General features: G+C 38.5%; 1 protein-coding gene across 1 annotated transcript in view; it reads left to right on the forward strand.

The window, feature by feature from the left end:
* Positions 1-14,261, forward strand: part of ryr1b (ryanodine receptor 1b (skeletal)) — a 145,438-nt gene that overhangs the window by 101,624 nt on the left and 29,553 nt on the right. Inside the window, 11 exon segments of the mRNA XM_079673789.1 lie at positions 1,660-1,747; positions 1,846-1,938; positions 3,391-3,405; positions 9,849-10,019; positions 10,188-10,247; positions 10,332-10,466; positions 10,569-10,681; positions 11,318-11,414; positions 11,522-11,628; positions 11,712-11,763; positions 12,298-12,378. Coding sequence (XP_079529915.1) covers positions 1,660-1,747; positions 1,846-1,938; positions 3,391-3,405; positions 9,849-10,019; positions 10,188-10,247; positions 10,332-10,466; positions 10,569-10,681; positions 11,318-11,414; positions 11,522-11,628; positions 11,712-11,763; positions 12,298-12,378 — 1,012 coding nt within the window.

Here is a 14,261-nt window from a genome sequence, read left to right on the forward strand (position 1 = left end):
AGGTAATTTATAAACACATGCAAAAAAAGAAAAAAAATTAAGAAATCTAGACCGCAAAATAATTAAACAAGCGAGTGCCTGTTTTTCCTGGCCAAGGTCAGGGTCCTTGAACAAAACACGAGTCACAACACGTGTCATCACGTGGTATATGTCTCGTCTGACAGGGGTGTAGTTCTGAAAGAGAGCACCAGAACGCAACTCACAAATTGCAGTACCCCTAAGTAGCCGTACACATGCAGCAGTTTGTGTGCACGTGCATGCATGCGCGAGTCATGGTGAGATATCTGGATTAAGAGGTTGCTTTTTCTTTGCACAGCATGAAAGAAAGGCCAAATGAATGGGCTGTGATTTTAGTATTTTTAAGTAAAGGTCAATAATTTGTACGGCCCTCAGAGGATGAAATGGCCCTTGAGAGGCAGGGGTTCCCCACCCCTGCTTTATACCCAGAATCAGCATGTTGGTTACGGGGCTGCAATAGAGGGGTATGAGGCATGGCTAGAATGGGTGCTCTGTTTGGTATTTTGAGCAAAACACTTCATAGACATGTTTTTATATTTCTTTATATATTTGAGACCTAGAATATACAGTATGCCTAAAAATAGCATGATAGGAAACCTTTAATTTCTATAATTATCGGCTTGCTGCATGTTGTCCAGGTTATTAAACAACTATTTACTAACTAAATAAACAATTTGACACAAGATATTGATTTAAGATACATGATTTTTGGTTTTAAAAAGGATAGTTTTGCTACCACTAAGAAAATGTTTGCCTTTATAGCCAAGTTACTTAAAATTACAGTACTACTGATCTAGGTTTTCATGCCTCGTTCACAGTTTCTTTCAAATGTACCCGTTTGTAAACACTGCCAGAGCCCATACTGTGTTGCCTAGGGTTTACTTCCTGTCTGTCTTCTTCTGCTGATTTCTCTATCTTGCTGCTCTCTGTGTCTTTATCCTCTTTCCCTCTTTTTCTCTGTTTTCTTGTTCTTGTTCTCTTTGGCATTTCTTTACGGGTGACAGTTTAGCCATGGGTACAAATATATTGCTTGCCAGATATATGCAAAATAATATTCCTTAGTGTTTTCTGATGGAGAAACGGAACAAAAACAGATGTGTTCCCTTGATCAGAGCATCTTTAGCAACGGTCTGCAAACTACTGAATTTACCAATTGACCAATCAGAATAATTTAATCAACTAAAGAGTGTAATAAATATTATTGCTTTCAATTGTTAGTATAACACTTTATAACTTAGTTATAACGTTTGAGCATATAGCAACACTATTCTCCAGAGTAACTCTTTTGATTTAAGAAGACTGACACACTATTATGGCATTTCATTTGATCTAACCACACTTCACTGTTAAACAAATATCAGTATTCAGTGCTTTCCTGGCATGGCCAGTTTGTATTGCATTTTCAAGGGGAAAAGCTTCAGACTTAAAGAAATTCAAGTTAAAGATAGTAAAACCAAAAAGGGAAAATGGATCTACCAAAGCAGATAGGTTTCAATTTAAAAGTACAATATCATCAGTTTGTATAAAGTGATATAAAATGTTTCTGGTATATTAACAGAAAAGCCTTTCCGCTGCTCTTCACTAGGATTTACAGAATGTATTTAAGAGTTTAAGTTAATCCATGTAATTTTCTGTGTGTAGGGCGAGATGGTTGACCTGTCCTGACCCGGATGCAGAGGAACTCTTCAGAATGGTGGGGGAAGTCTTCATTTTCTGGTCCAAATCCCACGTGAGTCTTTGTGTCTTTTATGAGTTAGCTTTTTCGGTTTGGCAATGGTTGTCTTTCCTTTCCCATGTGACATTTATTTTCTGTGTTATTCCTCACAGAACTTTAAGAGAGAGGAGCAGAACTTTGTGGTGATGAATGAGATCAACAACATGTCCTTCCTGACCGCAGACAGTAAGAGCAAGATGAGCAAGGTGAGAGCGGACAAGCAGACAAAAGGCCAAGAAAAATATAGCCTTTCACTAAATGAGATGTTTATTCACTTACATGCATATCTTGAGCTGTAATACATTACGTAACTAAACTCTAATAATGTAATATTTCACTAACACCACCCATTCTAAGCGTTTTTATATCAAACCCCCATCTGAACTTTTATCATCTGTTATTTCCTGTCTTCTGTCTTCCTGTTCCTTTAAGTTGATCTTGATATCAGGTGAAAAATAATAATAATATTCTAAAATTGAAAGAGTAATAGAGTGGTGCAGGAATTAGTCGAAAACCCATAAAATGAGTTATCATTTTTAGCACTTTTTGTCAGCTTTTTGTCAGCTCAAAATCAAAGGTTTTTTCAAATTCGTTTTTTTTAAAGATACCAAACATAAGGTCTGTGTTGAATTCTAGTTTAAGAGATTTTCTCTTTTTTGTTCAACAACATAAAATATGTTAGTAAATACTCCAAAGGCAAATGTATGAAGCTTTTCCGTGTCTCGTTAGCAACCGCAGCTAGCGCAGCCACTAACAAGTGTCTAAATGAGACATGTAAAAGTAGTACTAAACTCGATCATGCCAAACACTAGCCACCTTTAGCTTAGCTGTGTTGTTATGGAGTAATGTGAGTGTGATGTAGGTTGTTAATAACCAGTTACTTCTGGCGAGTGCGTTTTCACTTCAAACATTCTAAAAGTGATGATTATAAGTGGAGATTATTCTGCTGAACCAAACAGGTATCATAAATGTTTGTTTGCCCCATTCCGAAATCCAATGAAAAAATTCCTTTAGCTTTTTGACAAGGGAGCCCTAACAATGCTAACTTCACTGCACCACTCTATAGTAGTTAAGGGCCTGAGAGGCAAGTAAGAAAAAATGATGATGATCCATCCTAAGAGTGATCTTAGTTGATGTCCTGAATGTATTGCTTAAGAACCAGTGCGAAGACACTTTTTGATTTTAAGAAAAAATGTATTCCCTTTTACTACGGGGGAGGATTAGCACCACATGTGTATTTTTTTTACGTCCGTCTAAAAGTGATATTTATTTTAGTTGTGAAAATTAAGTCAGAATTTTGAATTTTTTTTAAGCCACTTTTGGTCAGATCTCCACAAAGATGTCACATGTGGCCCTAATCCCATTCCGTAGTATTCCCCCTGCTACTTCACAAATACTCTTAGTCTTGGCAAGTCTTTCACTATTCACCAGTTCTTAAGTGGTACACCCTAGCCTAGATAGAAAACCATTAAGATCAGACCTAGAAAATGGATCACCAAAATAATTGTCTTCCATATACTAGGCTATTATGACTCACAACATTTTTTTCCAGGACAATATATACGTGGTGGTCCATAGTGTTTAGGCAGTAGTAGGAGTGTCGCTAACTGTGTTTTCTCCTTATATCCTGTGTCGCGGGTTGGACGCTGGGCCACTAGGCCGGAGATGGAGAGGTTAGACTTTGTTTGTGCACGAGCGCTGTGCTGATCGCATGGCACCCTGAGTTTTGGGAGGCATTTCATCAAGCTCTCCCATGGACACCGCATTTCTTACACATAGACCCCAAAATTCACACACATACATACACACAAACAGGGTCATGAACAGGGAAATCATAACTTACTCTATCTTAGTTTGTTCACTGATATTGCAAATGCAATATGAATTGCAATATTAAGGGAATTCACATTTTACTTATTCACATAATCGAGAAAAATATTGAAATGATAATTTCTTTCAAAGGATCTGTAACACTAAACACTTTTTTTTCAAGTTTGTAAACCGGGACCTCTCTGCATCACACAGTACTTCATTTAGATATTTTCACATACTTAACCTTTATCAAATATTGAATTCGATTTGGATATTGCACTAGTCCATATTTATTCTGAATCCGTGTATCTACCGACCAATTGTTTTTCTTTATTAAACACTTAAACGGAAGAGCGTCTGAGAGGCCTTTTTGATTTGCTTTTTACCTTACTAAATGGTCTAATGGTCCTCGGAGCGAGGGGCGGGGCGAAACTCACGGAAGTGATTTCAAAACAAAAGCCCTCGTTTGCTAAAATCACACTTTGAATCACTACAGTATCCTGCTGAAGGAACGGTAATTATTATAAACAAGGGGAATTTAGCGATCACAACGAAAACGGCCAAGACACATATTGAGCCCAGAAAATGTATGTTATTAAGGGCTGTAAATATAATAAGCCTATGTCTAAAATGGACAACATTGTTAGGAGATTTAAACTATACAGCGGTTCTGCACTGCGGTCACTCAGCCGTCTCTCGAGTTTGCTTTTTCAAATCAGCTGCTCTTCATTATTCCTGCTATATTTGACAAGTGATACAAATATTTGTTACCACAAGTTCTTAAGGAAACTCACACTGTTGGACTCGGTTCTAGTTTAACTTCTAACAGAAATAAAATGAAGTACTTCTATCTACTGTGTACTTTGTGAGTAATCCTCTGTCATAGTTCCCTCCATAATGCATGTTTTTCTCCTATCTTTGATGAATGATACAAATGTAATTTTACCATTACTTCTTAATGAAATTGATACTGTTTGACTTTGTATTAGCCTACTAATTACAATACATTGAAGTACTTTTACTGTGTATTTTTTGAGAAATACTCTGTCAAAGTCCCCTGCTGAGAACAAAATCAAGCCACTTCTGCTAAGTTTGATGAGGGAATTCTTTTTTGTTGCCATTAGTTATTCGTGAGATTGATCCTGTTGGACTCAGTACTACTGAAACTACCCCCACAAGTACTAGGAAGTACTTAGGCCTACTGTGTACTTTTCCAGTACTCCTCTGTCAATGTCCCCTCCTGAGAACAAAAATGCATGTTTTCTTTTAATAAGCGTTAAAACACCTTTCTTCCTGAGACTGATATTGCTGAGTATTTTCAGAGGATGGTAGACATGATATCAGCAATACTTCCAGTCAGTACTCCAGCAGCAGCATTTTTTACCCCTTGGAAAGTCTTTAGAGTCTGTTCTGGATAGCTGGTCCCAACTCCTTCAGCACACTGACACACCCTGTCACTCTGGTTGGCCTCTTATGGGGCTGCTGTCTTTTAAATATGATTATTTCTCTGCTCCTAGTTCATTCCTCACAGATTATTCCATCAGTCCCAGTCATTGCATTTCAGTCAATAGAGCTTCGAAAAATGTGTCCAATTCCACAAAATGTTTTTTTGTGAGTGAAGGCCAGAGCTAAATTATAGATTGTTTGATTGTGTAATTACAAGGTGAGAGAAAATAAATCCACATCCTCCTATATGAAACCTATTTTATTTCCTTTTCCATGTTATACTTACTTGTATTAGAACATTTACGTTGAAATACATACTGGATATCTTCCCCAGCCTCAAGGAAACACAATAAAATAAATGGATTCATCATTTTTTTTAAATTGATAAAAATGTATAAATTAATAATGTTGTTTGCAAACATTTCAAATGTAAATATAAAATGAAAAAAAAAGTTTGCTTTTGAAATGATTTCTCACAAAAACCTTTCTAAATTATAGTAAATTATTAAAAAAAGGTTTAGTCAATAAACGTTTTTCTGCCTGAAATAGTTGAAATTAAACGTGGCAATTAACCCATTTGTGCCCGCTATTTAAATTGACTTTGGTTAGTTTATACAAATATTGATATTATATATATAAATATAGATATATAGAATATAATTGATGCAGTCTTTCTAAACACTTTTTTTAAAAGAATGCTGCAAATTAAGAATATTTGTAATGTTCTGCACAGATAGTGCCCTAACTTGAAAACACGTTGTAGCTTTATTAAAATACAGTACAGTACGTACAGTACTGTACAGTACTGTAAAAATTAACTGTAACTGTAGTACTGTAAAAAGATAAAAAGCAGATAAAAAGATGTGTGGAAGGATACATTCTTCATGGGCTTCAATGGCTCTCTAGATAAAGGGTGTATGGTTGCCTGTATTATCCTCAGATAGTGGTTTGTTTAAATAACTACTGACATTTGAATACATATTACAAAAAAGGGCTCCAAAAAAGGCATATAATCTGGCCGGCTTAACCAGTCTGTATTTCACCAAGCAACACAAGATTCAGAGTTTATAAAGTACAATTCTGGGCAATTGATTGTGTCATTTCTCCAAACACATACACTAAAAATGCCTGTTTTGAAGCCTTAAAATGGTGCAGGAAAAATACTTTACATTGTATTATACTTAAAGACAGGACTATGCAGTTAAGAGAAGAGAAAAAGGAAAGAAAACTGTTATAATGGGTGATGTAACATTAATGACAGACATGAGGTCCACTATGACTTTAGAGGGGTCATTTTGTGATCATGGGGCATCACCCTTACAGCATCAGGACAATATCATATAGAGTCAGACACTGGAAGTGTGCTGGAGGTGTTGACTGGGCCTGATGGAAGGATGAGGCTGTTGAGACTGAAGAATCTGCGAGGAATGAACTAGCGGCTGAGAAATAATCTTAAAAGACAGCAGCATCATAAGAGGGCAACCATGTGACAGAGTGTGTCAGTGTGCTGAAGGATAGACCAGCTATCCAGACCAGACTCTAAAGGCTTTCCAAGATGTACAAATACTGCTGCTGGAGTACTGACTGGAAGTATTGCTGATATCATGTCCACCATATCCTCTTAAAATACTCGGTCCAACAATATAAGTCTCAGGAAGAAAGGTTTTTTAACGCTTATTCAAAATAGCAGAGAAACATGCATTCTTGTACTCAGGAGGGGACAGAGGAGTACTGGAAAAGTACACAGTAAGTACTTCATAGTAGGCTACTTGTGGGGGTAGTTTCACTAGTACTGAGTCCAACAGGATCAATCTCACGAAGAACTAATGGCAACAAAAAAGAATTCCCTCATCAAAATTAGAGGAAGTGGCTTGATTTTGTTCTCAGCAGGGGACTTTGACAGAGGACTTCTCAAAAAATACACAGTAAAAGTACTTCAATGTATTGTTAGTAGTAGGCTAACTAATACAAAGTCAAACAGTATCAATTTCATTAAGAACTAATAGTAAAATTATATTTGTATCATTCATCAAAGATAGCAGAAAAAACATGCATTATGTAGGGCACTATGGAGGGGACTTTGACAGAGGATTACTCACAAAGTAGCCTAGTAAAGGTACTTCATTTTATTTTTGGTAGCAGTCAAACTAGAACCGAGTCCAACAGTGTCAGTTTCCTTAAGAACTTGTGGTAACAAATATTTGTATAACTCGTCAAATATAGCAGGAATAATAAAAAGAAGCTGATTTGAAAAAACAAACTCGAGAGACGGCTGAGTGACCGCAGTGCAGAATCGCTGTATAGTTTACATCTCCTAACAACAACCATTTTATACATATCTTTATTATATTTACAGCCCTTAATAACATTCGTTTTCTGGGCTCAATATGTGTCTTGGCCGTTTTCGCTGTGATCGCTAAATTCACCTTGTTTCCCCTTGTTTATAATATTATCACCGTTCCAAGCAAACGAGTGCTTTTGTTTTGAAATAACTTCCGTGAGTTTCTCCCCGCCCCTCGCTCCAATGACCATTAGACCATTTAGTAAGGTAAAAAGCAAAAAGGCCTCTCAGACGCTCTTCCGTTTACGTGTTTAATAAAGAAAAACAATTGGACGGTAGATACACGGATTATTCTGATTTAGATTGAATTTGATTAGTTGTGCAGCCCTAATTAACACACAGTTACTATCAGTAAAATTCATTCCTCAGTATAAGCTATGCTACAATAATAATTGATATCCATAGGTAAGATGATACTGTTTAATGGAGACTTAGTTGAAACTGCTTTTTGTGAGTGGGACCCTTTCACGATATTATTTGAAGTAATATTGAGTTTGAATCTGAGCGTGTAAGCGATGTACGTCCTGTCTATGTGTGTACGTGTATGTGTATGTGTGAGTAGGGGTCTGGAGCGGCTTGATGAAAGCTCTTTGCTGTACAGTAGATGGAATTGGCCTGAGAGGTGTCATGGCGCTCGGCTGAGCAGATGTGCAATTCTGCGGCCGAGCACCATCACCCTATTGTTCTTTGATGAATAAAAAGTTTGCCTTCAGATGGTCCCTGACGGATACAGTTGAGGACACCGTGCTGCTGTGCCATCTGTGACGCTGAAGTGTTTTTAAGGACACTTGGGATTTCTTTCAGCTTTTGTGGTAAAAGATTCCTGCGCTGGGGGACTCTTCTCTTTTCAGTCTTATCATCAGCTTTGTTTTCACTATCTCTTTTCACCAAAATACCATACCATAAGATTCACTTGGTCAGTCAGCAGCATATGGCGGAGAACTGAAGACCACCATGTTTACTAACTGGACATGTCCCTCCATGTCTAATTCATTGACTCCATCAACTAGTTAAATCATTGAATAACCTCTGTTTTGATGTTTTTTTCCTTGGTTGCTGTAAGATAAATAAGAAAACCTCCTCTCCTTGGCTTTCATATGGGCATTACTGCAGTAATCTCCTGTTGCCTGACCATCACAACGCCTCTCTCTGCTCAAAGAGCGGTTCTGACCCAGGTCCACACGCTGCACTGAGGGCAGAGGGCCTGCTGTGAGGCCAGGCAACAGTCAGCAATGAGCATTGGCAGCTTCAGGACAGGAGTGTGTGAGAAGAGCTCCAGGGCGATGGAGCTGACCCCACAGACTGCTCTGTGTCCAGTTGACAGAAAGTGCCCTGTCACTGCTCTACTAACTGCCAGGCTGCATTGTGCATAATGTCTGTAGCTGATGCAGCAGCGAGCCACCGAACCCATACAAAATGTATTTGTGGGTCTGTCTTAGTTTCTCAGATTAAACTTTCGCTAAGTTGTTGATTCACTTTATTGGCATGTTGTGGTATAGCAAATGGGAACCGCGATGCATTTTGTGGGAGCGCGGCCATCTTTGAAGGATAGCAACTATAGCAACATCATGTGCTGTCAGCATCCATCAGCTTTCAGCTGTTTTGGATTCGAAACGAATAAGTATGGACACAAAAATCCATTCCCTTACAGAGAGAAGAGCGTTTCTTTGCAAAATTCAGTTAATTAACGGTACCTATACTTACGAATGAAGAGAGGAATGCTCTGATCACTGTTACTGATGTTGGCGCCCATCTGGTGTTTGGAGTAAGTGCCAACACCTGTTGGCAATCTTAAAATGTTAAATATTTAGAGGCCATTGGCAAGTTTACAAACAGGGAATACAGGACCTTCAGATGTAGAGGCCACAATCATCCAGACAAAAGTAGGATAGCTAATGTTGTGATAGGTGAATGCTCACAAAACGTTGGCTTGTCTTGCATTTATCTACCTATATATTTATATATACCGAGATATTTCATGTATTAACTTTTTTTTATTTGTAGTGGTTTGTGTTACTGTAGTTCAGCAATTCTTTTCAGCACTTGCAGTAAACTATCAGCAGACCATGTGGCGTAGATTGCAAATGTTTGCTACGACTCATGACCATCCATGTAGGAACATAATCACCCAAGAATCTCATAGTCCTCTTTTGTTTTGTTTGTTGGTCGTGGTTTCAACTAAAAAGTGACGTGAAAAGGTTCTGCTGCTTAGGTCGCCATACAGGTCAAGTCAATAGGTTTGGTTGCATTAGCTGGTATCCTCAAAGATGGCTGACGTGCTGGTAAAGACATCACATTCCCATTCCCTAAGATGTTACCTCAGCAGTTGGTTCCTGTTATGTTTTGTGTGAGAAGCAGCCCTTACTTTATTTGTTAAATATTGTCAAAAGCCTCTGATATTATATAAAACATATAATATATTATATTTTCTGAAAAGAAAATGTTTGATGTGTGAGGCGCAGGGGCTTTTAAATGGATCACTGATGAATCGGTTTCAACGTGTCCTCTTTTCTTTAGTCTGGAGGCTCAGAGCAGGAGCGTACCAAGAAGAAACGGCGCGGGGACCGCTACTCTGTGCAGACCTCCCTCATCGTCGCTGCTTTAAAGAAGATGCTTCCTATCGGCCTCAACATGTGCTCTCCTGCAGACCAGGAGCTCATCAACCTCGCCAAGATCAGATACTCACTGGTACTTGGATGTGTTTGAAACCAACTCGCTGACTGTATCTTGCCCCAACATGACAAAACTGGAACTGTATCTGAGGGTCATTTGTTAGACTTTTTGACGTACAGTATGTATATTGAGTGAATGAATAAACGATGAATTTCCCCCCAATCCTGGTCTCTTCCCTTGTAGAAAGACACGGATGAAGAGGTTAGGGAGTTCTTGACCAACAATCTGCATCTGCAAGGGAAGGTAGGTTCATCTTTATTATCGTTTTACATATTAAAGATATTACTTGTAAATATTTCTTCACACAATAGGCATATTTGTCTTCAGGTGGAGGACCCCGCTATGCGCTGGCAGATGTCTCTTTATAAGGAGAATTCCGGGAAGGCAGAAGATGCAGAGGACCCTGAGAAAGTGGTAAAAAGAGTACAAGAGGTGTCGGCTGTCCTTTACCACATCGAGGTGGTGAGTAAAGACACAAGTTTCGTTATTTAGAGCGCTTTCATGAAACATGAGGACTTATTCTAAGGAAGGATTGTTTCAGTAAACATATATATCTTGCTTTAGACGGAGCATCCCTACAAGTCGAAGAAAATGGTGTGGCACAAGCTGCTATCAAAGCAGCGGCGCAGAGCTGTGGTGGCCTGTTTCAGGATGACCCCCCTGTACAACATCCCCGCGTAAGGATTCTCCTTCATACTCCATTCTTTCTTTATATTGGCTGATTAAGAGATTACAGGACAGGTGAAGACAAACACAGGATCACATGCAGACAATATTTCTTTACAAAGTATGACAAATGACAGAAAAACTCTTGCTAATTCACTGCACCACTCTATAGTAGTAAAGGGGCTGAAGGGCAAGTGAAACATATTCTGGTGATCCATCCTAAGTGTGATCCAAGTTGTTTTGTCTCCTGTATTTTATGACTTAAGAACCAGAGAGAAGAGAGGTTTTGATTTAAAAAAAATCAAGTTTTTATAAAGGTATTCCCTAGCTATATGATTTAACCCCACCCAATTCACAGAATATATATATATATATATCTATGTGCCTTTATACTGATTATATTGCATGTGGAGATTATAATTTACAACCATTTTTTTAATATTCTAAATAAAGAATGTTTTTTTTGTTGAAACTTTGATACAGCAAGTGTGTGGTTGTTAGTTGGTGTAAATGGGTGAGGGAGAGGGAACTGGAGTGAGATACAATATAAGCAGGACATATTTTTTTTTAAAGAAAGAAAAATAACACTTGACACTAGCAATTAAAAAATGTGTTGAATTGCATGTCCCCCCCCCCCCCCCCCACAGGCACAGGGCGACCAACATGTTCTTAGATGCCTACAAACGCAACTGGTTGGAGACTGAAGGTTACTTGTTTGAGGACAAGATGATTGACGACTTATCAGTAAGTCATCCTCCATTCGATTCTGAGATCTACAATTTGGCGTTTAAGGATATCGTCCATTGTGTACGCTAGGACTTCTTATGATTCATGTTATATCCAATGACTAGAAAGCCTTGGAGGAAGAGGAGGAAGAGGAAGAGGAGACCGAGACGAAGCCTGACCCCCTTCATCAGCTGATTCTTCATTTCAGCCGCACAGCTCTCACAGAGAAGACGTAAGAGTCGTTTGCTTTTCCTGCGGCTAACCTTCTACCTGTTCCTCAGTGATGATTCCTGTTCTGTCTTTTTCTCATTGCAGTAAACTTGACGTTGACCACCTCTATATGTCTTATGCTGATATTATGGCAAAGGTAAGACAGTCAGTGAGCAGAAACTTACATTTGATCCACATGAACAATGTTCTCATATGTTAATTGTGTGCTTTGCACTGAGGCTGGGCAATATATCCATATTATATACAGTATATCCTGATAAAAGACTACATATCCTCTTACTTTTTGGATATCGTAATATCCTAATACAACATAAGGGTTGTCTTATCTTGGCTGCATTTCCGTAAGGTGATATATTTTGGGGGATTTACCAATCTACCTGTTGTAATATTTCATTTTAACACTTACAAATATATATTGTGGAAGAACCAAAAGTCAATGCTTCAATATAGTTGCTACATCATGATATCAAGTCTCCACATCTATAATAATGACGTCACATAACAGACATGGATGTTGTAGTACCACCATTTGGCCACTATTACAAATTCACTTTGATGCCTGGTTTAACAACATTTTAATTGTTATTGTTTTTCATATACATGTTGTGCTTTGTGGAGTAAAGTGAGTGATCCTGCACTCCTTCCTGACCTGCCATCTTCATCCTTTCAGAGCTGTCACATTGGTGAGGAGGACGAAGGGGGAGATCAGGAGGGGGAGGAGCCAGCCTTTGAGGTGCAACAGACAGAATTGGTATGGGGGGGACCAGGGGAAGGGAGACAGGGGGAGTCAGCGGAGAAGCAACTCCCCATCGCCACACCATGACATCACACTCGGCACAAACCCCCCCACACCACAACGTTTCTCTTTTTTCTCTTCCTGTCTTTTCTCTGTCCACTCACAACACGTGTCTACTTCCTGCTGTGGTGTACTGACCTGTGCATGCCTTTGCTGGACTCTGCCCACCAGTCGGATCAATGTCCATTTCCTAAATTGCATGACTTGAGTCCAGAGAGTCGGTGCAGCTAAAGACAACAAAATGAAACCAAGGTTGAAGCTTTGCTAGGTGTTTAATTTCAGAATCACAAATTCCAAGCCTGAATTTTAGGGATCTAAACAGAAGATTACTGCAATCCATTATGGCCTAGCGTGTGAAGTCAATACTTAATATCTTAATACATTTAGCAGTAGGCACATTTGAAATTCAACATACTTGAGAAAAATGAAGTGTGAAAAAAGTATAATTCCTGTGATACAGAGCTTAAAACCTAAGAATAATACATCGCTGATGGAATTTAAAATGGGGCTTTGGAAATATGAAATATCAATCTCAATTTGAAATTGTTTTAAAAATAAATTACAGCTTAATGTCTGTCGTAAACGATGACATGAAAGATGTATTAGGTTTGAACATCAACAGCATCAACATCTTAACAGTGCTTCACAAAACTTAAGTTAAACTGTATAGTTAACATTGACAAATTCCCCAGCTAATTTCAATGATCAGATCAATATTTAGTTTTGCTTCAAAGATCAGGCTTGGACCCTGTGATGTTGTAAATATATAGATCCATTGCTTTTCCTGGAGGAAAGCAATACACCAATATGCAATCCAAATCCTTTAATTTACTTTAAAGGATTACTTAACCCCAAAATGATAAATGTTTGTTACCTTGAATTTGTGAAGAAAACTTGCATTTCTTATCCTCTGTGAGGAATGACTCCAAAAACTGTGAAAATATTTGAATTGAAGTAAATGGTGCAGTTTGTTAACTGCAAAGCTATACCAAAACATCTGTGTACATATTTAAATGTTCTCTGTTTTTGGATTCTCATGCAATTCATGGTAACATGGGTAAATCATTGATGCTCAAATTATCATTTTGGGGTAAAGTATTCCTGCAAGAACCCCTTTAATTAGTTCAATGTTCTCACTTAAGGTTACTTATTTAACTGAACATCATTATCTGGCACCTGATATGTTCCAAGACTAAATCAAGCAGCTATTTTTGGAAACTGATGACGGTTATCAGGGCAAGCCATGCAGCAGGTGTCAGTAGAGGCAGCTCTCTGGTGCTGATGTGTTGTGACTGTGGTCTTGAATCCCCCTTCCCTGACTCATACCCTCTTGTACTCACCCGCTTATTAGGACGGACTCACCTGTTAACTCTAGTTTTAAATCTAACAACTGGCAAGTAACGGATTTTATTTGTCTTTACTTTGATTTGGACCATGTTTCCCTCTCAGTGCTCACCAAGCACTACAGTAAAAGCCTGCACAGCCAGCCGTTCATACACGGTCCCAAACACAAGCACACTCTCTTAATAAAACACAAAATCTCTTCTCACTCATCACAAACACACATACTCAACTCGAAATATGAGGACAACCTCTGTACGAAGGGAAACGCTGCTCCACATTTTTTAAATCACAGTCAGGCTTATAAGGGAGGGAGGGAGGGGGGGTCTCCTCTTTTTGGTGCTATGGTCGGGGCTTCGCGCATGGTGTGTGTTGGGGGCTTAAAACCTAACCTTTTTTGTAAAGACGATAGTTGTTAATAGCAGATCAACTGTATCATAATTATTTTTTTAAATGTAGAAATGTGCTTTGCTGTAAAATATTGCATAATCATAAAA

Source organism: Notothenia rossii (genome assembly GCF_949606895.1).
Source record: "Notothenia rossii genome assembly, chromosome: 4".
Taxonomy (NCBI): Eukaryota; Metazoa; Chordata; class Actinopteri; order Perciformes; family Nototheniidae; genus Notothenia; species Notothenia rossii.